The following is a 27,064-nucleotide window of genomic DNA, read 5'->3' on the forward strand; positions in this document are numbered from 1 at the left end:
TCCCGCGGCGCCATGCGCAGACTCAGTTCCTGGAGGAAGATGGCGACGGCCGAGAAGCAGAAACACGACGGGCGGGTGAAGATCGGCCACTACATCCTGGGCGACACGCTGGGGGTGGGCACCTTCGGCAAAGTGAAGGGTGAGCACCCCCGGGCGGGGCGGGACCCCGGCCCCGGCGGCGTCCGTTTCGCGCGCCCCTTCACCCCCCGCGCCCCGTGCGTTCCCCGGCCCCGTGTCCGGCGGGAGCGGAGCGGGAGGCCGCGGCCCCGCGGGGCCCTCCGGGGCCGGGTGGGGACCGGTCGCCATGGCGACGGCGGCGCGGCCGGGGGCTCGCCCGCGCGAGGGGCGGGGACGCCGCAGGGCGAACTTTCCCCGCCGGCGGTCGGGGGCCGCGCGTGCCGGGTGGGGTCGGGGGGTCTCGGCCCGCAGCCCCGCGGGGCGGCCCTGGCTCGCCGGGTCCGTGCTCCGCGGCCGAGGGCCAGCCCCCCGCTTCCCTGGCAGCTCAGCATTGTCCGTATTTCCGTCCTCTCCGGGGGGCCGTCCACCCACCTGCCCCGGCTGATTCTCGAGTGGGAAGGGTGTTCCCTCGAAAGTCAGGGTGCTTTAGGGGTAGCTAACGGAACTGGAAAGGGAGAGAAGAGGATAAAGGCCGCCCGCCGGAAAGGATGCCTGTCTTTTGGGGTGGTTAACGCCCGACACCCTGGCGCGGTGTGCGCGGTGCCCGGTGGACGTTCTGAATCGGGCTCCGTGCCTTCAGCGTTCGGAGCGCAGTTCGCAGCCGCCGTGCCGCGCGGCGCTGGCAGCTCGTGCTGATCGGTCCTCTAATGCCGGTCCTTTCCCGTTTCGTGGCACAGGGGAGTGGTCTTTCAGTAAACCATTCCGTGCCCATCATTGGAACGTTTCTTTTCTTTTTAAAGAAAAGCGTGGATTCTCTTCCTCCTGTGTTTCAACACAGTATTCTGGAAATAGCAACCTTGCTCTTCAGTCCGATTCTGGCACAAGAAGTTTAATTGAAAACTTTGTGAGGCATAATTTTCTTTTCCCTTTGAAATGTTTGCCTTTGTTATTAGGGATGCAGAGGAAAAATGTATGAACCTGATAATTCATGCATTGGCTTCTGATAAGGAAGAGCCTATGACTTGCATGTAAATATTTGACTTGATAAAAGGAAACGTTTGCGAAAGTCTGTACGGGGAATTAACTGACTGAGCCTTGCTCTACCAGAGCTAAATAAACATTTTCTGATTTTATCTAGGGATGGAAGAGGAGAACCTTTCCTTCTTTTGCCCTTTCTGAGTCATAGAACTGGAAAAATGCTGTATAGCCTGCAGGGAAGCAACTGCCTAAACCTTATGAAAATCAGCAAGGCCAACAATGTAAGAAAGAAAGAAGCAAATGGCAGGATAGGGTAATAACATCCATTGGGGGGGGGGGTCCTGTTATTAGGTCAGTAAGTCGGTTGCGCTCCCTGGAAGTTATTTGTTTAGTGTTGTTTGCTTGTTAGCAATTACAAACTGCTTTTAGTTTACAAGTACTGGTAAGAAATGCTCATTAATGCCCCCCCCTCCCCCCCCCCCCCAGTGAGGAGAGTATTGGTGCCCCCTCATCCCTTCCTCAATTCTACTTGGATTGGGATGCTCATCAGTCTTTTACTGTAGACCTGAGCACAATCAGGTCTCTCTCACTCTCTCTCCTTGTTTTTTAATTGTTAGGTGGTTTTGGCATGGCAGATAGGAAAGCAAGAGGAAATTTGTTTTGTTTTCTGGATTTGATCTGTGATGTGGTTGAGACATGAGGAACAGTGACTTGCGAGTCCCTCACTTTCGCTCCGCCACCTGTGCCTCACTGTCAAAGTCTACAGCTTCGTTAAATGTACAAGGGCCAGTATTAGTCAAAGGATCACAGGTTTCGTAGATATGGTTCCATTTGTTCGTCAATACATTAGTTGGCATTGGTCAAAATCCTCAACCAGTGTGTATTTAAATTGTTAAACAGTTGGGATGCTTTTTGCCCCAATAGGAAATTCAGCTCAACCTGGCCAAGAACATCTCTCTCTGTAATTCTTTCCAGAGGAAGTGTTAGTGTACCTCTTATGAGTCATTGACTCATCCAGTCCCTCTGGCCAGGGACGCCTTGTGCCAGCTGGCTTAGGCTTGTGTTCCTAAGTAGGCACTAGCAAGGGAAGTGGAATTACCCTTGGGGGGGCATGGCCACCCTTGGATGTGCATGTGTGTGTGTGTGTGTGTGTGTGTGTGTGTGTGGTGATGGGGAGGGGAATCTTCAGAAGTACTTGGTTAGTGTAGGGGCACAGGGTAGATACCTAGACAGAAGTGGGTGTTATTAGAAGAAAGGGGGATATAGATGCTCAGTGAACAGGCAAAAATAGCTATTCTAGTGGTGATATTGATAACTTACACTAGCCTTAATTTGACAAGAATAATACGATTAGCCATATATTTCATTGGAGATCCTTTGGAGTAGATAGAGCTTTTAAAGTTAGTTAAACACATTAGTAAATTCAACACAGAAAAGGAATCTACGAGGGAACTGTAAATTTAAAATGCTTATTTTGTTTCCTATTTCAGGTTAAAAAAAAACAAAAAACCTTTGGTAACTTCATGGTGACATTTTGAGGGGAAAGTTTAAACAGACAGCTAGGGTTAATTTGGAATTATGCTTGAATTATCTTTTATTCCTTCCAAGGCCCCTCCACTCCCTGTTGTCAAGGTGTTAGTCTCCACTCTTGCTGGTGCACCCCTCTTCCTTCCAGGTAGAGCAGGTGTTGATCATGAGTGAACAAAGACTCGTGTGACTACTGCAGTCAATTAAAATGGCAGTTTTTGTTAGTTTTCCAAGAGGAGGCTGCCTTTGAGTTGTGTACACATAGAATCTTCTAAGTTGGCAAGTATTTCTACATAAAACTGCAATCTCAGGTAAACAGGTGACTGTTCTCTTTGTAAATGAATCACAGTGGAAGTTATTTAAACATCTCTTTAAGTAAAAAATCTACATATGAATTAGAGTTATATAAGCATGAGTGAATCGCAAGTATATAAGATTAAGTCACTAAAGTAGAAGAATATGTACACTTGATATTTATATAAATTTAAAAAAACATGCAAAAACATTCATTGCTGTTTGGAGTATGAGTTGGTACCACTTTTGTGGAGTGTGACATTATTTATTAAAATACTAGGAATTTATTCTATAGATATTCTCCTGTGTTGTGAAATAATGAATTATTCATTGCCTTATTGTTTGTAAATGCAAAAGATTGGAAGTAACTTTCTAATAAGAGAGTAGTTAAATTTTGGTTTATTCATACAGGGATCTGCCTTGCAAACAAGGAAAAAAAAAAGGGGCAAGAGACTACAGTATATAATTTAGGAAACAGTTTCCAAGTTGTATCTTTTAAGATGAAAAATAAGGGGGTAATAGAGCAATATGTATGGCATACCTACCACTTATGTATAAAAAGCAGGGCAACTATGTATCCACATGTAACTACTGGCTTATGCATGGTGCGTCTCTGTAAAGATACAGAGGAAACTGTGTTACATTAGCTGTTCAAGGGAGGGGGAAACAGGTAGCAGGCGGATGTTTCACTCTGTATCCTTTCCTACTTCGGAAGTGTGTAGCGAAGAATATATACAATCAAGTTTGCAAGCGAAGCCCAGGAAAACAGTCTTCCTGTATTGTTTATGGATGCATAGTTGTGGGAAAGATGGCCACCCCACTCAAGGCAGTGGTTATCTCCGTGGGAGAGAGAGAGGAGCAAGGTCTGGGGGGAGTCGCACTGGGCTTCAGTTGTACCATGTTATGCTGACGCCAGGGGTGAGTGAGGCGTGGGTATTTGGTCTGCCTGTTGGGATGCCTGAAATGTTTTGCGCATAGGTAGCTTTCTCAGATGCCCCCCCCCCCCTATAGTTTTTAAAGCTTACCTCTCCCCAGGAATTTTTTTTTTTCTTTTTTTGCTACTATTTTTATAGAGTGGGCATGAAATCATTAGGTGATTAGAATATCTTCAGTAGATATTTCTTTGTAGATGACATCTCTTTCCTACTTTAAATTCTCTCTTTCAAAGTACGATCTCGTTTCACTTCAGGACTCCGTACGTGGTTAGAAGAGCATTTGTTCCAGTGTCCTGTAGTGGCACCAGGTTCCCTTGGCAGAGCAGGAGCAAGCTGTCAGCTAACGGTTCGTGGACAGTTTTGCTGTTCTTGTGAGAGAGAGTGAATTGTGGTGACCGTTGCCGTGAGTGATGTGCGGGTTTTCCATTTTATTCAAAAGCAACACCTTTGCATGGCTGTAAAGCAGCAGAAGTCTGAAGAGGGAAACTCTGAGCTTCGGTTGCTTCTTGTATGTGCCCTGACAAGAGAGCGAACCCGTAGCCTTGGCGTATAGGATGCTCTAACCAACTGAGCTACCCGGCCAGGGCCCATCGTGATTTCGAAAAGGGAAAACGTGTCCTTTCCCAGACTTCATTATGCAATATTTTCTGTGGAGAATCTCCAGTCCTTGTGTTTTGCAGAGCATACTTTACAGACTCTATTATAACAATTTTCGTTTTATGATTTTTCTAGCCCATACAAAACTAGATTCCCTAAAGTAGAACGTTGGAGAGGGGGCTACAAGAGTTGGCTCTTGGTGGTCTGTGGAGGGTGAGACATAACTTCAAGAAGCAGAAAACCACAAGAGCTGGAGCACACCGCCCGGGAGCAAGAAGTGCTGGGAGCGAGGAGTCCTGTCCACCCGTGTAGCTCCCACGATGTCCCTGTGAGGGCACAGGAGGGGCCGGGGCTCACGCTCGCTGAGCGTCTGCTCGGCTCCCAGTCCTGCGCAGTGTGCTCCGCCTGTGTAGTGCGTTTCAGAAAACCTGTTTTCCAAAGGTATTAATTCTGTTAACTTGTGAACTGCGAATATCATTTCAGAAAACTCACTTGCAGACTAATAAACTGATTGTATCAGTGTCCTGGGGCTACGGTAACAAAGGACCACAGGGCAGGTGGGTTAACACCTCTGTGCTCTTCTGTGACCAAACAAGTGTCCCCCGGTTTTTAAGTAGAAAGCGCATCTAGCAGTGATCTGTCGGAAACCAGCCACAGTCAGAAAAGGGGTCGGAGAGGAGAAGCTCCAAATCTCGGGACTGGTGTGGATGGGAAGGGGAAGGACGGAGCGGGCTGGTGGGTCTGAAGTGCATCATGGGGACAGGAGCTAGCGGTGTGGGGGTTACAGCTCTTACTGATTTAGCACTTCCTGTGTGCCTGGCTGCAGGCGTGCTGCGGAATCTTAAGAGGAGAAGGGGCCAGGCAAGGAGCTGAGACAAAACTGGCCATCCATCCAGCTGATTGGATAGGGGTGGGGGACAGGTCTGGGAGGAATGGAACGTCAGTAGCCCTAAGTGCCATTTATTTATCAAGCACCTACTGTGTGTCATGCACTGTGGAGATGCATGCTACTTTATGTGCTCCTTACAGTCACCCTTATGGAGTATGTGGTACGTATGCTTATTTTTACAGATGAGTGAATAGAAGAAGGTTGAGGTCATTTAACTTGCCCAAGTCAGACATGTAGCAAGTACCTTCATGCAGGAACAGAGCGCAGGTCTGTGTGGCTGCAAAGTCAGTGCCTTGTACAGGTGGCCTCCCCGTGTGGAGGTGGAATTGGGTGCTCAGCCCTTCTCCCCGAAAAGGTCAAACTGCTAACACCTAACTTTTTTTTTTTTTTTAACTTCCCTTTGGATTTTTTTAATTGCAAAAGAATATAAAACAGTAAGTACAACTTGAAAAGAAAAATTATTGCAGAATAACTTTAAAAAATTTTTATTTATTATTTTTTAAAGAAAGGGGCGGGAGGGAGGAAGGGAGCAAAACATCAGTGTGCGAGAGCTACATTGATCGGTTACCTCTTACACGCCCCCAGCTGGGGACCTGGCCCGCAAGCCGGGCATCCGAGCTGTTGGCTTGCAGACTGGTACTCAGGCCACTGAACCACGCCAGTGTTATTTGTGTAGTTGGAGAATGTAGAATGCGCGTATGAATTTTGTTTGCTCTTTTTATGTTTATAAGAACATTTTCTATAGTCTTCCTGTGAGAGTTTGTTATGTTGGAATAACAATGTATTAAACCGTTTTCTGAAATTGGTTATTTACGTTATTCACAGTCTTTGTTCCTGTATAAGACACTGTAGTAAACATATTTATGCACATTTTTTCACCTACTTAATTCTAAGTTAAATTCTGAGGAGGGGAACTGCAGATTTTTAGAAAATGACTGTCACCCTTAATGCTATTCTAGGACATTGGCAACTCTTTTATTCCCTTAAGATATTCTCTTAGCTTACCCAGCCATGAAAAAGGAATTATTATATTAACTTTCCATTAAAAAAAACAACTAATCGTATACCCTGCCTATTTACTTAGTCCTTAACATTGTGTGTGCGCATGTGCGTGTGAATGATCTCTTCGCAGTTGCTGTGCAGGCACCTGCCCGCTCCCTGCCACTGTCCCGTTTTTGTTGGAATATTTATACAGTCCGCTTCGGTGATTTTCCCCCAATGTTTCAAAAGTGAAGACATTATACCTTTACACCTCTAATTGATAAACTGATGAAATGGTCATGTATTAGCAAAGACGTATGAGCTGTACCTTGATTTCGTTCTGCTTACCCTTTGGAGGTTGCGCCTACCACCCGTCGGTGCAGTGGCACTCCCTACTCATGAGCTGAGTTTTACTGGATTCCATATTTCCTTCCCTCTTGTTCTGGCTCATTTCTAACTCATTGTTTGGTACGTGTTTCATGTTTTCTGTCACATTTCTGCTCCAACTTAACTGCTTTGGAAGTGACTTTTTTTCTGATGCAAAGCTTGTCTTGCTCTGCTCTTATTTTATAACTTCCGTATTCTCTTAACTATCACCCTGAAGTAGTTTATAATTTTTCCTAAAACATTCATTTCTTGGGTAAGCTTAATGTGAACCCCCCCCCTTTTTTTTTGGCACTATAATTGTTTTAGTCTTACAATTATCTTGGCCATCCTCAGTGGCCAGGAAGGTCACAGAGGCCAGGAGACTCGCAGCACCCAGGTCCCTTTTGGTCAGTGGTGTTTTCCTGGCAGCATGAACCGGCGTACAGCGGGCGCTTAGCACACGACGCCAGAGGAACAACCTTGAGAGAATGCTCTGACTCTTATGGTTCCTTTTTCAATGACAGAATATACGTCTGGAGTTCCGAATAACCCTGATCGTTTCTTAACACTACTTAGGGGGAAATGAAATTGCGCAGGGTATGGTATGAGAGGAGACCGGTGGCCTCAGTGGATTCTGTTTTAATGTTTCCGCACTGCGGTCTGCCAGCGTGCCGGTATTGTGCGTATTTCCCAGGGTGGCAGCGGTACAGTTAACGGGAGAAGGTGCCTAGTCAGTGAGCCAGGGCTTGGAGATGTGGGGGGGCGGGGGGTAGATGGGACACATGAGATTACTACTTCTTCAGATATCGATAAACTAGGTCTCAGAGAGAAAATACTTCTTTTTTATAAAAAGGTTTTATTTTATTTTTAGAGAGAGGGGAAGGGAGGGAGAAAGAGAAGGAAAGAAACATCAATGTGTGGTTGCCTCTCACGCGCCCCCAACTGGGGACCTGGCCCACAACCCAGGCATGTGCTCTGACTGGGAATCGAACCAGTGACCCTTTGGTTCGTAGGCCAGCACTCAGTCCACTACAGCTAGCGCAGAAAATACTTCTTGAATTGTGTTTTAACAGTCAAGTTGATTTCTCTTCATCACGTCTGTTGGTGTTGGACATTGAAGAAAGCCTTATCAGAAAGAAGAATGTGCTTGATTTCCACAGTTCATTTTAGTTGTGACTATAGGGTTTTCTTCCCCACTAATCTAACATACATTTTAATGAGGTTTTGATAGAAGTACGAGGTCTGTCCAGAAGGTGTCCAGCCATGTAATATGAGAAGTAGACATTTATTGAAGAAGGTACAAGAGCCAAGAAACATTGTGCATAGGACAATGACGCCTCAGTCCCCTTCAAAGTAGGCACCTTGAGACCTCACACAGGTCTCCCAATTGCCATCAGCTGTCCCTTCATATTTTCCTGAATCTCATTGAAGTCTGAAATTTTTTCCCTTTCAAAGGTGATTTTAGTTTTGGGAAAAGCCAGAAGTCACAAGATGCCAAATCTAGGCTATAGGGTGGCTGAGTCACCTGGGTGAGTTAATGTTTCACAAAAAAGCTCTGGAGGAGACGTGATGCATGAGTGGATGTATTTGGACGTATTGTCACGATGAAGCTGCCAGTCACCAGCTGCCCGTAGCTACAGCTTTCTGAACCTGAGTAGTTTCTGGGGAGGAATGTTCAAGCTTAATGCAAAACTTGATGCAGATTCATTGCTCTACACTCATTTTTTTAATGTGACAGCCACACAGTACACACACTCAATGGCATTTACCACCCCCACTGACTGGTATAGTGAAGGCATCATTGCTCACGCAGGCGCATTCCTGTCCGCTCTCCTTGGCTGCCAGGTTACATCGATGTTGCGCAAACTGTTCTTGTTATGTTAACAATGGCTGGACTTTTTCCAGACAGACCTCATCGTATATCCAGTGCATTCCGTTACTCTGCCATCTTTCAGGAAGCTGCTCTAATTCCTCAGTCATGGATGGTTTTGAGATTAGTTGAAGTATATAAAGCGCAGTTAAATTTATAGTTTCCTTTTACATTATAGTAAATAAAAAATGACATTTTACCAGGGGACTCCTGCGGGCCCTCTAGGTGGACTGAGAGTCTCCTCTCCCTCCCCCCCCCCCCCCCCCCACGTCTCTTGCTCCTACAGGCTCTTGAGTTAGACCGGGAGTTTCCCTCTTACCTCTAACCCCTCTCTCTTCCTTCCCTCAATAAACCTGGTGTCAAATCCTAAAAAAAAAAGGCATTTTACCTTCTGACTCGGGGGTAACCCTTTGGGTTACAGCAGGCTGTATTGCAGCTGCACATTGGCTCTCTTGCTGGTAAGGTTAGCTTCGTAGTGGTGTCGTGAAGGTAGAGGATCTGCACCAATGGAAGTCGAATTTAGGTGGTAAGTTGTGTTCTTGAGAAGGGTTGAGGGTTAGGACTCTGACTTAAACACTTTTCTTAGAGTCTTATTTAGAAAGACTTTTTTTTCTCCCATTGTGAAATATCTCTGTAACTTGGCCTTGGATTTAATATTGGCAGTGAATATATTTAAGCAAATGGCAAATGCTTAAAAAAATTCAAAATAGTGAGGAACTACCCCATCCCCTGTCCTGGCCTCTCGATTGCAGGGGCTGTGGGGTGGGGGCAGCAGGCCCCATCATGCTGGTCTTGGTTAGCGTGGTGGGGAAAACTGTAAACTTGTTGAAAACCACTGGGCCTGGTCTGTAAGGTTCTCATTTTGGGGGGCAGGGGGGGTGTTTCAAGGATGGTGAGGCTCAGCTCTATTCCAAATCCCAGATCAAACAGGAAAGCCTATTAAGATTGGCCTGAGAAAAATTCTTTGTTTCAGATAATGTTTTAAACGTAATAAGTTTAGGGCATCGATATTGAGTTTTCAACTTAGAAATAGTAAAAAAATAATGTATTACTTTGCCAGGGCTGCCGTAACAAAATCCTGCTGACCGAGTGGCTTTAACAACAGAAACTCATTTCCTCATAGTCTGGAGGCTGAAGCCTGAGTCAAGGCATCAGCAGGGCTGGTGTCTTCTGGGGCTCTTCCCTGAGCTTGCAGACGACCGGCCTCCTTCCTGCGTGTTCGCGGTTTCCCGTGTGCACCCCTCCTGTCCCTCCGTGTGTCTGGATTTCCACTTACAGGGACACCAGTGAGGTGGGTCAGGGCCACCTGAATTGTCTCATTTTAACTTTGTCACCTCTCTAAAGGCCCTGCCTCCAAATATGATCACATCCTGAGATACGAGGGGTTAGGGTTTCAACCTACAAAACTTGGTGGAGACATAATTCAGCCCATAACGAATGCAGATAACTAAGAAGGGATTTAGGGATTTCTTGTTATCCTGACACTTAATTTTCAGCTAGTAGTGATCAAGGCGGCCAGCAGAGCTCTCTGATAATGGCCTTACATACTGCGTTCTAATTTAGAAGAGAACATTTTCTTCCTCTAAAGCTAAAACCCTAAATCACATATTTATTTAAAATTATAATTTTTTTGTTGAAGTGATACCTGTATAATTTAAAAGGTCAAATAGTGCTGAGAGGTGTATTTATAAAACAGAATTCCTTGTCTCCACTTTCAGGCCTTAGCTGTTTCTTCTCGTATTTATCTGTTGTTTTTCTTTAAACCCCCACATTTCTAATTGATACTTGCATACATACAAGCTGTCTCTTAGTTCTTATTGACAGGCCTTCTTTTGTGGACTTCCTCTTGTGGTAGATGAGGATGATCTCTTATGCTTTTCCTCTACGCCTTCATTCTCCTAATAACATTATATCATTTTTTTAAAAATCCATATTTGGGGATTTCATAATTGTGACTGTATAAAAACTGGTAAGCCAATGACTATATTTTCTACAGAACTTTTAATTTTCCTTGAGTTCTTACATCATTTTTTCATTTGTTTGGTTTTCTCTGAACCTGTGTTTAAATTCCCCACATTTTCAAATGTCTTTGTAAAATCCGTCAGCCCTGGTATTCCATACTTTCCAACCTGGAAGACTCTTTATTCTCTTTTTTTTTTCCCCATGGAAATAACCGTCTTGGACCTCCCTGTAACATTTCTGGGCCTTGTACATACCTGCTAACCCAGGATTTGGCTCCATTACCATATTGGAGATCTTTGTTTTCCTCCTATTGTGAATACCATCTTCTTGGTTCTTGAGAAAGGGTGAAATTTTTGGAGACTTTGCCTCTATAAAAATGTCTAAATTTTATCACCATTTAATATCAGGGTATTATATTCAAAATTAAAAGATAATGCTTTTTCTTACTTAAAAAAAATAGAAACTACATGCTCATGAACCAAATTTTAAAAGGTTCAAGGGGTTATGGATGGGGGACGTTTGCCTACTGCATGCGGAAGGTTGGGGGATGATGGAGCTGTTCTGTATGTCATTGTAATGGCGGTTACACTGCTTCTAATGTGTTAAAATCTATAGCACTGTCCACCAAAAGAGAAAAAGTTCCATTTGTATTTCTGATATTATAGTTTTAAAAATGAAAAATAAACGAAGAGAATTTAAAAGTGCAAAAAAGCAGTCTCTCTTCTTCCTCTCTGCCGGACCCTTCCAGCCTTCTTCCGTGGGAGGAACCCGCGTTACCCGTTTCTTGGGTGTTCTCCCACTTAATCCCTCACGTAAACATTCATGGGCTCGTCAGGCAGAATTGAAAGGAAGTTAAATTTGCTCAAGCATTTTCTGAGAATGCCGAGATTACTGTTCTAGGCTCTGTCTGCCTGTGTAATTATTCACGCCTGGCACTAATGCGCTGCAATGCTTTCTCCCGCAGTCGGCAAACACGAATTGACCGGGCATAAGGTTGCTGTGAAGATACTCAATCGACAGAAGATTCGAAGTCTTGACGTGGTAGGAAAGATCCGCAGAGAAATTCAGAACCTCAAGCTTTTCAGGCATCCTCATATTATTAAACTGTAAGCTCTGATTATATTAAATATAGTCATACCATTTTTTCATCACTTTGGTTACTAATTAATATGATAAGGGAATAAAACGACTCAGTTCCTTGGTCTGTCCTTGAGGATTTGGGAGTTTCTTTCTGTCCATGTATTATTTCTCCAACCCTCTTCGATGTCACTTCAGCCTGCGTCCTTGCCTTGCCCTTGGGCTTCTCAGCGGGGACCTTTCCCATTCCTTCTCGTGTTCTCGATTAGGGCCCTTCTGACAGGTAATGCTCTGCGCAGTATTTGCTGCAGAACCGACAGCCACTTGCTGGAGCGGACTCCTGACCGCCACACGCCCACAAGGCAGGCAGCCTCGCTCCAGACAGGGCAGCGAAGAGGGTTTTCTCCCGCGTTGCTTCCATCTCATGAGACAAATAACAAATATTAGACCGTCAGGAACCCAGTATTTCAAAAGGGCAGAGACGTGGCTGCTGTTTTACAGTTGCCAGCTGTAGGGTTTGCAGGTAGTTCATTTACTGCTCAGCTTCCTTCTGCAGGCTGTCAGTTAAAACTACTCCGACTTCCGTACTGAACTGGCTGACTCAAAATTGGGTTCCCTCTCACTTCCTCTCGTTTATTGAGGTGCCGTGGTTTTATTTATTTACTTATTTACTTACTTAGTCACTGATTGATTGCTTGATCGATTGACTGAGGTGCCATGGTTTTAAAACAGCCCACGTGCTAATGACCCCTAAATATCCATCTCTTGCTTTGAGGCCTCTTCCCCGAACGCCAGACTGGTGCCCACTGCCTGCCTCACGCCTCCATGTGGACGTCCCCGAAGCGCGTGAAACTCTGCGTGGCTGAGACTGAGCTCTCTGTTACCCTCCCACACCTGCTCTTCCCACAGTGTCCACCACCTCAGTGGGCGTCCAGTTCCTCAGGGAGGACACTTAGGAACCACCCTTAACTTCCCGGTTGCCCTCTCTTCCCGCCATCCATCCATTTCTTCCTTCCCAGTCCCTTCGCTGCCCTCAGCCTGGCCTGAGCTGCCCTCCTCTCGCTCAGGGGCTGTTGCCGTAGCTCCTGCGTCCACCTTGACTGTCTGCTGTCGGTTCTTCACGCTGCTGCCACCGTTAACGGGGGACTAGGCCAGATCACAGGAGTGCTCTGCTGAAAACCTTCATCTCCCTTAGTGTAAGGGCCAGCGCGCCGTCATGGCGCGTTAAGGGTCCGTGTCCTCGGCTCCCCAGTGACCTCTCGGACGCCACCTCTGTCTCTGCCCCAGCGCCCTCTGCTAGCCCTCTTACCATCGCTTCGCCACGCCAGGCAGGCTCCCACCTGGTGGGGACGCCCTTTGTGCTCGCTGGTCCCTGCCCGGCCCACCTGCTTCCTAGACAAGGGCGCAGGTTACCCCTGCCTTCCGCCAGGCTCTGCCCAGATTCTATTTTACCAGCGGGGCCCGCCTGAATGCTCCGTGTGAAAGGTTCCCCTCAGTGGCTTTCCTAGTCTTTCTAGCATGTTCTACCAGCTGACATTTTGCCGATTCATTTAATGTCTGTTTCTTAGACCGTGAACTCCAGGAGGGCAGGGAAGGTTTGCTTCCTGCAACTTCCTCACCTCGTAGCGCAGTCCCTGGACTATTATAGGTTCTTAGTAAATATTTATTGAATGGGTGACTGTACATGTTTTAACGCTGGTAGGTAATGTTTTCTCTCACCAGGTACCAGGTCATCAGTACACCATCTGATATTTTCATGGTGATGGAGTATGTCTCAGGAGGAGAGCTATTTGATTATATCTGTAAAAATGGAAGGGTAAGCAGTTCTGATTTAATCCTGTATCTGTTTTGTAACTCCCCTGATCTTTTACTCGCTTCAAGGTACCGGAAAGCAATTTTGTTAAAAGGTCAATACTTGATAACCTTTTCCCTTAGTCATGTATCGGTCTAGAATCATAGATGATTAGAGCTAATAAGGACCTTATAGATTATTTCCTTAGCCAACTTACACAGATGTGGAAGCTGAGACTCACAGTTGATATATTTGCTCAAGGTCACATGATTTATTAAATGACAGAATTGGAACGAGACCCCAGAACTCATGATCCTCAGACTTAATGCTTTGGGGCCTACAGATGCCTTTAATATATATCTTAAAGTATTGTATGTATTTATTTAATCCTTACAAAATATGTAGTTAAATACTTAAAGAACTAGGCCTTGCTAGTTAACCCTAGCCACATTTAAACGGCATTCGTTTTTTGGTTTCAGAAATCTGAGGTACCTAACGTAGGAAGAACAGGCTCCGTGAGGGACGTAGGAATTAGACGTAAAGAATTTAGAGTTGGAAGGAACTTTAGAAGACACCTGAGCAGAATCTTAAGTTACAGATACAAAAACTGAACCCCGCCCCCTGGTACGCAGAAGCCTCTTGCTGGAGGGGCCGTATCTAGAACTGAGAATCCATTTTTTCCTCTCCCAGTCTGAAGCCCTTCATATCATTCATTCATTTGTTCTATGTAGTGTATGTTTACTTTCATCAGACTCAACTCATAATTCCAGTTAGTTTTGATTTGCTGTTTCTTAGCATGGTTCACTTACATTTTAGACACATATGGTGCTTCTCTGTTCACTGTGCCCCGCCCCCCACCCCGTCTCCACGTTCTGCCTGGAAAATATGGGAACGGGCGCTGTCGAATTGCTGTCTTCTTTTCTTCTCGCTTGTTTTTCATCTTTTTGTCGGTTTGCTTTATATTATGAGAATTTTCTTCAGTTTGTACCTGTTGCTTATTAACATTTCAGTTGTCATTTTTCTATTTCAAAGATCTTTTTTATTTTCTGAGATTTTCTTTCTTTAGCCTATTTTTCCTCCACAGATGTGATAATCTTACCTGTCTGAAAATGACACATTTTGTTCCTTGTGTTCCCTGCATTGTTTCTGTACGCTCCGTGCTCCCTGCTCCTTTGTTTTTTTGTTGTTGTTCTTCCTTTTATTGGCCTTGGCCTTTTGTGCACTGGCCTGCCCTCATTGGCTGTCCCTTCATCTGAGAGTGACGTCCTAAATGCCAAGCTCAGGGGATGGAATTACTGATTAGTGGGCCTCCCTGTAGGTTGATGAGGTAGTGACCTCTCTATTTTTTTAGGGTATACACCAAATGTCCATAACTGCACAGCTCTTTCCTTGCATCAGAGAGTCGCTCCGAAGGAAACCTTCAGTCTCCTGGAGAGTGTCAGCTCAGGTGCCAGCACTCGGCAGCTGACTGGGGAGGAGGCTGTAGGTGACCCTAGTCAGGATGCTGACTTTCACTTAATCCCCACGTTTTCCTTCTGGTGCCTCATCCCTGCCTCGCAGTCCTTGAGGACAGAACTGAACCAGCCTTACTCAAGAGTAAACCGTAGATCTTATTCCCTAGTAGAGGGGAGCTTAAAACTTCTTTCTTCAGCCCGTGGTCGGCCCACCTCTCACTTCAACCTTCAAAAATTCCCAATACTTCCAACTTCTGCGTCTTTGCAGGGTTCTGGGTGGAGACAGGTTTGTGTTTGGTTTCCATCCCTGTGGGCTTAGGTCCCAGTGGCCTCTGGTCGGGGACATCTTCATCACTATTCATCCACTCTCCGGTTCGGTGGCTGCTCTTGATTCCTGCTGTCTCTTTGCTGGTTCTTTCTGTTTTTATATAATAAATGCCACTTTAGTAATCGTTCAAGGAGTGGGGACAAAAGGTTCAGTTTGCTACATTTAACTGGAAGTGTGCTGTGACTTTTCTAATCTTCCTTTGTAGATTTCCCCTCCTTCATCCTTTGGACTGTATTTATTGTTAATATAGAATAGTCCTCATTTTGTAGCCTATTTAGTTATATTATCCCTTATATTTTGTTTAATCAGTTAAGTTTTCTTTCACATTTAGAACACATTTTTTTTCATTTAGTATATTGATATAAAGTATTAAAAATGAACCTACATTTCTTTTAGGAATAAAGGTTTTACATTGCTAATGCATTAGTGTTATTTTTAGTGGAAGGGTATCTCATAGTTCTAATTTTGCCTTAAACAGATTATTCCCTCTTTTCTCCCAGATTATCCATATCATATAAGGTATAAAAGTCTGGTTTTAGAGTGCTAATTTGTGCCCTGTGTTAGAGAGCTGCATGTTAGAGTCCTTTGCCTAAAGGATTTCATATCTTAGTTATTAAATATGACTTCCTGGGAGCAAGCATGTCTAAGTAATGATTATGGAAAAAACAAAAATAAGAAAATACAGAAGTACAGATAAGTGGGAAGAGAATTTTATTTTATTTTATTTTGTTTTTTATCATTGCCTAAGGCCTCTTTTTCATTGCTTTTAGGGTTGGGGAGGGGAGTGAGGGTGAGGAGGGAAGGGGGGGAGAGACAGACAGACAGACAGACAGAGACAGAGACATCCATGTGAGAGAGAGACATCGACGGACTGCTTCTCACACACGCCCTGGGCAGGGCCCTTACCTACCAACTGGGTCTGTGCCCTCACTGGGAATTGAGCCTGTGACTTGTTAGCCTACGGGACGATGCTCTAATCAACGGAGCCACACCAGCAAGGCTGGAAAAAGATTTTTTAAAGAATATTTTAAAAAATGTATTTGCAACATAAGATAATTTTTTCAGTTAGCAGATTAAAGATAAATGCTTTTATATATTACAAACTAAATGAAATTGTTTTTCTTTTGTTAAAATAAAAGTATCTTTTATTTCAGAACATAAAATGGTTGGCCCTGGCTGGTGTGGCTCAGTGGATTGACTGCGGGCCTGCAAACCAAAAGGTCGCCGGTTCAATTCCCAGTCAGGGCACATGTCTGGGTTGCGGGCCAGGTACCCAGTTGGGGGTGTGTCAGAGGCAACCACACATTGATGTTTCTTTCCCTCTCTCCCTCCCTTCCCTTCTCTCTAAAAATAAAATAAATTTAAAAAATAGAACATAAAATGACATCAGCAATATTGGAAGTCATCTTTGACTCTTAAAAAAAGATGGTTGCTTGCTAATTCATTAGCAATACTTAAATGTTAATTCCTCTTAGAGTTTAAAATAGCATCACCACCACAACATAACTCTGTGTCCTTATTCTGCTTTGTTTTTCTTCAAAGCACAATCACTCATTTACTTTATTGTCTATTTTCGTCAACTGTATTAGGTCCTTTGTTTTATTTGTTGGTATATATCCTTAAACAGTACATGGCACAATGAAGATGAAACATTTTGAATTTGTAGGAGAAAACATGCCTAGTTTTAGGCAGAAAGTGGAACTGTTTGAAATGGCTCACGAACTGTAAAGGCAAGCAAGCTAGAGCGGTGTAACCCTGCGGGCGACGAACTTAGAAGGGTGCGTTACTGATTTGGCTTCCAGGACCCCACTAGGATTTGTTCGGTGTTGCAGCTCTCTCCTCTGCGTTTCCAAAGCGTCTTATAAGTGAGGTTCATTTGGAAGGTTTCACGCACTCATATAACTGTATGGGTCGGGGACTTGTAGGCAGAAGAATGTCTTTTGAAAGACACGCCTTTAAGATGTCTCTCCACGTCTCCTAGCTGGATGAAAAGGAAAGCCGCCGCCTGTTCCAGCAGATCCTCTCTGGTGTGGATTATTGCCACAGGCACATGGTGGTCCACAGGGACCTGAAGCCGGAGAACGTCCTGCTCGACGCGCACATGAACGCCAAGATAGCCGACTTCGGTAAGGTTTTTACAGTTCCCCGCGCTCGCTGTGTTCAACGAGCACGCGTAGCGTTCTTCAGGGGACTTTTATGTGACAAGCTGAGCTTCCCAAAGTCGTGTCTTCACCATTTTGTTGGTGAGCATAAAGGAGGAAATACATGGAACTCTCTTTTCTTAGCTTTATGTCTTTAAAATTGAGTTTTGTGACAGTAGGTAAACAATTTACGTCACTGGCAGTGGAGACATCATTTGAAAGAACCTGTTACAAGGAAGAAATTAGCGACTTCACTCCAGCGTGTACTTTTGATCAGTTTTGAGCGAGAGGGAAGAGACAGGGATGGGTTATTCAAACTTAAAAGCCAGATGGCAAACTATAGGAACAAACTTCTTTAGGAAGAAAAGGTATTTTAAATGATAGGAAAACAATTTCAACTTGAGAAAAACATAATGTCAGCTTGAACATTATTTGGATTGTGAAAATGAATTTACTTTCCCTTTATTTCCTACATAAATTGCCGTTGACGTGATTAAGTCTGAGAGCAAAATGAATCTCTGCAACTTTCTTTTACTCAGTTTCAGTGCAAATCAGAGGAGAGTCTTACAGATAGTTTCCTCAGTTTTGAATATAAATTTTCAGTTGTAGAGATTCAGTGAATAGTGCCAACCACCCGTAAGCTACTATTTCATTTTGTTTTGTTTTGTTCTTCGGTAATTGACTAAATCATTGGACTTCCTTATACCTCAACCGTGATAATCATTTTTATAGAGTACATTTTTGAGAAGGCAGAGGTGTCTTCTTGGAGTAAAACTATAAGGAAACTTTGAATTTCAAAATTATTATATCTTATTGAAGATTCAGAACAAGGGTTAAGAGAGACTTATAATTTTAATTCTTCTACTCCCCTGTTCTACATTTTTTTCTGGTGATCTCTGTATTAATAAAATTTAACCAAGAAATTTATTCTAATAAGCACAGTGACTAATAGCTTAACATACACTCATTAAACTCCGGAAGTGCACTAACTTTCAATGTTGAATTACATTACAAATTTTAGGGCATAGTGGCAAAATATTTGGGAACAGTAAAGACTATAGAATTTTGTTGGAGCAAAGAGTGAAATGATTGATTACATGAATGCAAACTCACTTGTATTGTTTAATGGAGTTTTGCTTTTATTTTTGTCCTTGGGAAATCTTGAGTAGTTGATTTTGTGCATTTTCAGGTCTTTCAAACATGATGTCAGATGGTGAATTTTTAAGGACGAGTTGCGGCTCACCCAACTATGCTGCACCTGAAGTAATTTCAGGAAGGTAGTATCCGCCCCCCAGCCCCACCCCCACCCCCGCCCTTGGGGCACTCGTGCTGGTCTTTTCTGCCTAGATTTTGTTAGTCTGTGCTGCCTGCAGTATTTAATTCCAGTGCCAGGAAAGAGACTTAAGGCTTGTTCTTTTCTTATCCAGAACCTGTTCTAAGAATAAAACATAATAATTAAGGACTCCATTTATAGAGGAAAATGTTGGTGTACAAAGTCAATATTATATTAAAGTAGTTAGATGAGAGTACTTATTTTCCCGGTAGAAGAAACTGAAGGTTTAAAACTAGTGAGTTTTAAAGGTAGGTAAGACGTTAAAAACTTGACTAATACAGAGATATCTAGTAGTTAGAAGTGGTTTACAGCTTACTTAGATGAGGAATAAAAGCGTAATGTTTAGCTTTAATTTTTCAGATAGATGGTATTTTGTAGTGGCTTAAGGTTTTTTGGTAAGGGTCCTGGAGAACTGGACTCAAGTCTGAAATCTTCAGACTTCATTTATTTTGAATTTTCATTTGAAAAATCCTTTAGAGACTGTAATATTATAAGAATGCTAACCTATCAATTTACTAACTAACTTAATGTTTGAGAGGATGAAAATCTTTAAAAAAAAAAGATTTTATTTATTTGTTTTGTAGAGAGAGGGCAAGGGAGGGAGAGAGAGAGGGAGAGAAACGTGTGTGAGAGAGACATGGATTGGTTGCCTCTCGCACACGTCCAGCTGGGGACCGGGCTGCAGCCGGGGAATCAAACCCGCGACCTTTTGGTTTGCAGGCCAGCGCTCAACCCACTGAGCCACGTCCGCCAGGGCCAGGGGAGAATCTTTGTAAGGTGCAGCTTTGTGAATAGTTTAGATGATGAGGAAATTTACTTTTTTTAGAGAGTAATTGTTGTTCACTGTACCACTGAAATTCAAAACAGAAGGTTGATTTTATTTACTAGTTTTTATAATTAACTTTTAAGAACTTTTATCTAAAACATGCTTCTTTGTTTGAAGGTTTGACGTCCTGATTAATTCACAGTGCAGAGATATTTTATTACTTTCTTGGTTCATAAGCTTCCTTGCCTGACCTGCTCAGAGAAATTATATTTCTGTAAAGTCATTGCTGTGACAAAGACAGAAGTATCCTGATTTTAGATTTGTCAAGTTTTATCATTTTATATTAACTTAATGTTTAAAATTCTTTAAAAAATATTTTATTTGTGTTGTCTAAATTATTTTGGGAAGAAAGCAATTCAGGACCTAGGTACTGGGGGCTGGGTTAAGTCAATAAAAATAAATGTATTGTGATTATGCATCTATGCCGTAGGCCCTGACTTAAGTCTCTAATTTTCCTGGTGTGCACAAGGTCTTTCTGGAAGGTCTGTGTGAATAGAAACTTTTACTTTCAAAACAGTGCTTATTGTTCAGTCCAACAATTTATTTGACCAATTTAAAGACATCCTTTCTCCGAAGCGCACCTGTGACTGGATTATCTAACCAGTCTGCAGCTAGTCTAGTAGGTTGGTTGTGGTGTATTGTGAACAGAGTCGTTTGCGAACCAGGGAGCCTGGCTTCCTTCCCCAGCCGCAGACCCCTTCGGCCTTGGTGGGAGGTTTTGGTGGGAGCCCATCCATAAGTAACGAACATTCTCAGCTGAGGAAAGATCACTTCCTCCCTCCTCTGTAACCAGACAAGGGTTTTAAATTCTCTGATGATATATTTGTTCAAGGTCTGACTCCATTGGCTGGATCTCACGAGGACCATAGTCAGGTCGTAAGAGCATAATTTTAGCTATAGCCTATAACTTAAAAACAATTCTTAACTTTTGTTTTCAAAGAAAATACTGATAGAATTAGCCTAAAATCTATGTGTGGTATTCAGCAGTGATGACACAAACTATATTTTGACTAATAATTAAGAGGAAGGATCCAAAAAAACTTGGAATTTATTTATAAAAAGTTGGGTATTTATTCTGACATGTTTAAACCTCAGTCACATTCAAAGTGCTCTCCATTTGATGCAGTACACCTACTGAGATGATTTTTCCACTGCTCAAACCAGTTTTTGAGCCTGTCCATTTTGATGCCTTTTAGGGCTTCTGTGTTTTTTGTTTCACTTTTTCCTTTTGAGAACTTTTTTTCATCCAGGGAAACAAAGTCACTTGGGGTGAGATTGGGTGAATAGGGAGGGTGGGGAATGGGGTCATGCCGTTTTTGCTCAAGAACTGCTGAACACTCAGTGCGGTGTTGGCTGGTGTGCTGATAAATCACCCAGCATGAAATGGGCAGACAGCATTGAAAGAGTCTTCAAAAAAAATTCAATGAAGCTAAATGCAGCCTCTCACAATAACACCAGCTGGCAGACCGATACAGATGGCTTCCTAGGACACTCACCTAGTAGAGGAAGCCTGGACTACAAGGGGCCTGCCCTCCAGAAGATAATTCTAGTTTTTATGAAGTATCTATTCTTAAAATTTTTGATTAAATGATTGACTCTTAAGTTAGCGATGACTATTTAACCCGACGGCTGTTTCCTGTTGCAGATTGTATGCAGGTCCAGAGGTAGACATATGGAGCAGTGGGGTGATTCTTTATGCTTTGTTGTGTGGAACCCTTCCGTTTGACGATGACCACGTGCCAGCGCTTTTTAAGAAGATTTGTGATGGCATCTTTTATACCCCTCAGTATTTAAATCCTTCTGTGATTAGCCTATTGAAACATATGCTGCAGGTGGATCCCATGAAGAGGGCCACAATCAAAGATATCAGGTAATAACACCACTTGGAGAGGACCAGATCTAATAGTACCAATGATATAAGGTAACTGGAAGAAAAAGTTGAAGGGTAATATGCACTATTTTTACGTTAGAAATAGTGTACAGACACGTTTATTTATTTTTTTATTTAAAAATACACACTATATGGCTGCCCTAGGGAAGTAGGATTGGTAGGAGGAGGACTTCCACTTTTTACTTACGCATCTTTATTTGATTTGAAACTGTAATACAATGAACATTGTATTTTTAAATTATAAAAATAACTAATGAAAAAGGATCGAGAAGGGTGTTAGATTTTTTTATAGCGGTTCTTTAAGCTTTTCTATAGTATGCTTCATATTTGACTTTTGTGTATCCTCATTAGGATTAATGCTTTTTAGTAGTAAATTTACATGTAGCTATTTGAGTTCTGATCTCATGAGTTATATTTTTTTCCTTTTGTTCATCGCAAGGAATGATGAAATTGTAATATAATCAATGACATGTATTTTTTGTGTAAGTAGACATAGAACCACATATGAAATTGCTGTCCTGTAGGTAAAAGATTCGTCAGTATGGCCATCTTCATATGGTTCAAACTAGTAGCTTAAATAAGGCAAAAGTGATGGTGACAAATCTCAAATTCGGGCAAGCCATTTTTTTTTTTAAGATTTTATTTATTCATTTTTAGAGAGAGGGGAAGGAAGGGAGAAAGGGAGAGAAACAACAATGCGTCCTGACTGGGAATCAAACCCATGACCGATTGGTTCACAGGCTGGCACTTGATCCACTGAGCCACACCAGCCAGGGCTCGGGCAAGCCATTAAAAAATATATTTCATTTTATTTATTTTGAGAGGTAGGGAAAGGGAGGGAGAAGGAGGAAAAGAAACATCGATGTGCAAGAGATACATTGATTGGTTGCCTCTGGTATGTGCTCCAACCGGGGACCAAACCCACAACGCAGGCATGAGCCCTGACTGGAGTAGAACTGGTGACCTGTGGCGGGCCGTGCACAGTCAACCGAGCCCCATCCGTCACGGCTGGGCGAGCCGTTTGGGGTGAAGGCTTTTAAAATTCATTGCAAGCTGTGTTTCTCCTACCGTTGCGTTTCCTTCCTTTTTCCCCGCTATGGGAATTTCTCTGAGATGGGGGGACAGGGAGGGAAGAAATCAGGTGTCGATCTGGGAATGGTAAAGCCGAAGAAGGAGGAAAGGCTCTATGGGCTCCCCCTCGGTGCGCTGCCGCCGGGCCACACCAGACCACAAGGGTCAGGGCGGGTGTCACCCGCCGAGGGACGGGCCGCGTCACTTTCTAAAATTTACATTTTAAAATACCCAAGGGAGCGATGCTTTTTCTTGTTTACACATTTTTTCCCAATTTAAATGTACTCTAAAGTATACACATTTCTTTTCCTGCTACTGCAGCAATGCTTTCTCCCTCTTAAAATCAGAGGGAGGCTGCAGAATTTCCCCTAAAATATACAGTGAAATGTGAGCCCGAAGAGCAAAGTCTCCATTTAAAAAAAAAAAGATAATATAGTATGAGTATAAATATACATGAATTTCTAGCCTGAATTCCCCAAACTGTTACCTTCAGTCTCATCTCTACTCAAAATCCTTCTCCTGGCCCCGCCTTTTTCTCCCAGGGAACACGAATGGTTTAAGCAGGATCTTCCAAAATATCTCTTCCCTGAGGATCCATCCTATAGTTCCACCATGATTGATGATGAAGCCTTAAAAGAAGTATGTGAAAAATTCGAGTGCTCAGAAGAGGAGGTCCTCAGCTGCCTTTATAACCGAAACCACCAGGACCCTCTGGCGGTCGCCTACCACCTCATCATCGACAACAGGAGGATCATGAACGAGGCCAAAGACTTTTACTTGGCGACAAGCCCGCCCGACTCTTTCCTCGAAGACCACCATTTAACTCGGCCCCACCCTGAAAGAGTGCCCTTCCTGGTTGCCGAAACACCCAGGGCACGTCACACCCTCGATGAACTGAACCCGCAGAAATCCAAACACCAAGGTGTAAGGAAAGCCAAATGGCATTTGGGAATCAGAAGTCAAAGTCGCCCGACCGACATCATGGCGGAAGTGTGCAGAGCCATTAAACAGCTGGATTATGAATGGAAGGTAGGACGGCAAGGGCATTCCCGTTATTAGCACATGAGCAAACCGGTCGTGGTTCACGGGAGGACGGCTTTTGACGTTGTTTTTGTCCGCACTCCGCGCCAGGTTGTAAACCCGTACTATCTGCGAGTTCGGAGGAAGAACCCTGTGACGAGCACCTACTCCAAGATGAGCCTGCAGTTATACCAGGTGGATAGCAGGACGTATTTATTGGACTTCCGAAGTATTGATGGTACGTACGTCGCCAAGTGCCCTAAGTGGCGTATTAGACTTTGTTACCTGACTTGGCCGTTTAGTCTTTGATTCTTTTGAAGCTTCTTGACTTGTTCCTAGTAACTCACTAGCAAAAGAACATAGAACGTGAGATTTTGTGCGTTTGTGAAGTCAGCATTCGTGAGCCTTGTTCTTCTTGTAATCTGAAAGCATGTTGCCTTTTTAAGATTATCTTGTAGAATCCTTAAAGCCAGAGGCAGTCTGGTCCTAAAGTGGTAGTTTCTGCCACATTTCTGGTTTTTTTGAGGCGGTTCATTCTGGTAAGATAAAATGTTTTATTTAGAAATAACCCTTGACTTCTCTAAGTTTTTATTAAATAATTTTTATATCATATTTAATAAAATTTTTAAGGATTAGAGGATAGTTATTAGCTTTTGGAGTTGAGTGACAGGGTACTGTAAATAGATTTGATTAATAGCTCAAAGGACAAGGAATTATTTGCTGAGAAAAGTTTCTTGCAGGCCACTGAAGAGAGATGTGTTTTGTAGGGATTTCTGGTTATTTTTCTCCTCTGAACTAGCCTTTTCCTCCCAGCCTGACTATAGAGACATAATCAGAGATAGGCGTCTTTTATAATTTTTGTGATAGTTATATGATTCCAATTTTATTTACCTTTCAAAAAGAGTGCTTAAATAATAGATCACTTTTTTGTGAAATACACTGTGGAAGGATTTCTAGGAATGAAGTATTTTATGTCCAAGGTGACTGTCACAGTTAGGAGTGACATTAACCTTAAACCTAGACTTTTGTACCTTTCTGTGTACTAACTATTACAATCACAGACAACTGATGATCAAATCACTGAAATATTTAAAATTTTAAATTAGGGCTTTTAATTGGTTATCAAAGTAATGACTGTGTTTCATCATAGATCTTAAAGTACCTTCTTGAATATTATTAAAGAAACATTAACTATATTGAGTATTGTTTTACTGTTTTAATAGTTTGAAAATGAAAATCTGTACTTGGAAAGTGTATCTCTGGTTACCATTATGTTTAGTTTGCGAGGCTATCTCCTTCTCAACAGTTTAGATTGGTTAACTTGAGGTAAATTACCATAGTTGCAGAAAGAAAACGGACTCTTGGTTTTTGTTGTTGCTTTTATTTTTAAATGGGAAAAATGTCTTAAATGCTTATATATATATATATATATATATATATATATATATATATATGATAGATTATAATACCTTTAGTAAATGGTACAATAATCCTGACATGATTTGAAATTTATATTAACTCAGATTTCCCATGTGTATGTGCTCTTAAACCTAATTTTTCTTATTTATTAAAAGCTGTTGGAACACACTTGATTTGTAATTCAAGTAAATGTTCTTTCTCCACTCCATCATTATGAAAGGGTATAGCTATATATATAAAAGCTCTCTCACAGACAAAGCCTGTAATTAGGTAAATGTTTATGGCAATTCTTCATTGGCCAAATCAACTGAGTTAAGATGTGTTGCCATTTTTGTTCATCTAAGATTGGATGGAATTGTCAGGAATTTTATCTTCCTTATAAACTGGAAGACAGTATCTGCATAGTATCAGAAAGACGCAGGTTTCAGCTGTGATATGCTGGCCAGACCTGTTTGTCTGCTTCTGTTTGTGCCCGAAGGGTGTTTACCTGCGAACGCACTCCTGCCGCTGTCTGAGAGATGTAGTGGGTTTTACTTCCTCACTGCATTTGGATCAACTTCTCAGCCTTAGCACCTGGGTTTACCAGTGCAACGACTATTGATTGTTTTTGTATTGTGTTCCTATATTTAGTTTTTTTCCTCCTTTTGTTCCTTTCCTTGATTTTGTGCATTGTTGCCCTTTTATGAGCTCTTAAATCCAGTATGAAGAGAAAACGGGAGAGTGGAAAGCCTGGAGGCGGGAGCTAGGAGATGTGGGTTCTAGGTTTACTTCTGTATCCATTTGTTACCTGTGGGAAGTCACTTCACTTCGGGGGGTTTCTTTTCATATTGACAAAACAAGGAGTTGGATGAGATGATTTCCAAAATATCTTCAAAAAGTGCCTTTATTCTGTGATTTCATTATAGAGGGATTCTTTTTTTTTTTTTTTTTTTTTAAGATTTTATTTATTTATTTTTAGAGAGAGGGACAGAAACATCAGTGTGTGGCTGTCTCTCATGCACCCCCAACCGGGGACCTGGCCCACAAGCCAGGCATGTGCCTAACTGGGAATTGAACCTGTGACTCTTTGGTTTGCAGGCTGGCACTCAATCCACTGAGCTACACCAGCCAGGGCAGAGGGTTAATTTTTATTGCTAGGGAATGATGTTCATTAAGCTCCAAGTTATTAGTTTATTCTTAATCTTGGATTGCAAGATTGATGAGTAGCTACATACTGTACCCAACCTTGATTAGCCATCAGGAGAATGCATGCTGTGTGTAAAGAAGTTGAGTCATTTAATACAGATGCTTTTCCTCTGTTTGAGGAGGTATTCAAAATAGACATGCTCTTGAAAGCCGATCAGTGGTTGCACTCAAAGAAGATGAAATACTATTAAAAATCTTTTTTTTTGGGGGGGGTGTAACAGATTATAATAAATGGAACTATTTTTTTTACCCAGATGAAATTACTGAAGCCAAATCAGGGACTGCTACACCACAGAGATCGGGATCTGTTAGCAACTATCGATCTTGCCAAAGGAATGATTCAGATGCTGAGGCTCAAGGAAAACCCTCAGAAGCTTCTCTTACCTCATCTGTGACCTCACTTGACTCTTCTCCTGTTGACTTAACTCCAAGACCTGGAAGTCACACAATAGAATTTTTTGAGATGTGTGCAAATCTAATTAAAATTCTTGCACAGTAAACCTAAAACTTTGCTTATTTCTTTGATAGCAATAAGCATGCAAAATAAATCATAGCCAAATGCTTCCATTTATAATCAAGTTAGACATCATTATAACTGAGGATTGGCCTTTCGGAATGTATTTTGCGCAGGGACTGGAACATGATTAATAGTTAAAAGCCTAATGTGCAAAAATGAATTCAGATAATTTTGTTCCTTGTTTAGTAGGCATATGGCATAATATAATATACACAATGAATTATAGGTCTCTCAGGCTCACTTGATTTTATATTTAGTGTACACAGGGCTTTATAGAATATTAATTTACCATAAAGGCCTTCATATATTATTACATGTTGTGTTACATAGTTGCTTCATAAATTTATTCAATAAATATTTGCCTAGAATCCTCAGAGAATCTTATAGGTGATTTTGTTTTCTGGGCTCCTTAATTTAAGTAGCAAGGATCTTCCAACAGTGGTACACTATGGATCACTCCCCCGTATCCCTCCTAAATGTTCTGTAGTAGTGCG

At 42.5% G+C, this 27,064-nt stretch overlaps 1 protein-coding gene across 1 annotated transcript; it reads left to right on the forward strand.

Moving 5' to 3' along the window:
• PRKAA1 (protein kinase AMP-activated catalytic subunit alpha 1) lies at positions 1-26,949 on the forward strand. Its single transcript, XM_090276147.1, has 9 exons — positions 1-139; positions 11,481-11,622; positions 13,316-13,409; positions 17,149-17,293; positions 18,498-18,585; positions 21,113-21,337; positions 22,972-23,458; positions 23,561-23,687; positions 26,308-26,949. Exons 1-9 carry the CDS (start codon positions 13-15, stop codon positions 26,550-26,552), a joined length of 1,680 nt encoding a protein of 559 aa, XP_090132273.1. The 5' UTR covers positions 1-12; the 3' UTR covers positions 26,553-26,949.
• Positions 26,950-27,064: the final 115 nt, after the last annotated feature.

Source organism: Furipterus horrens, unplaced genomic scaffold (assembly GCF_987537825.1).
Source record: "Furipterus horrens unplaced genomic scaffold, mFurHor1.1.pri manual_scaffold_5, whole genome shotgun sequence".
NCBI classification, from domain to species: Eukaryota; Metazoa; Chordata; class Mammalia; order Chiroptera; family Furipteridae; genus Furipterus; species Furipterus horrens.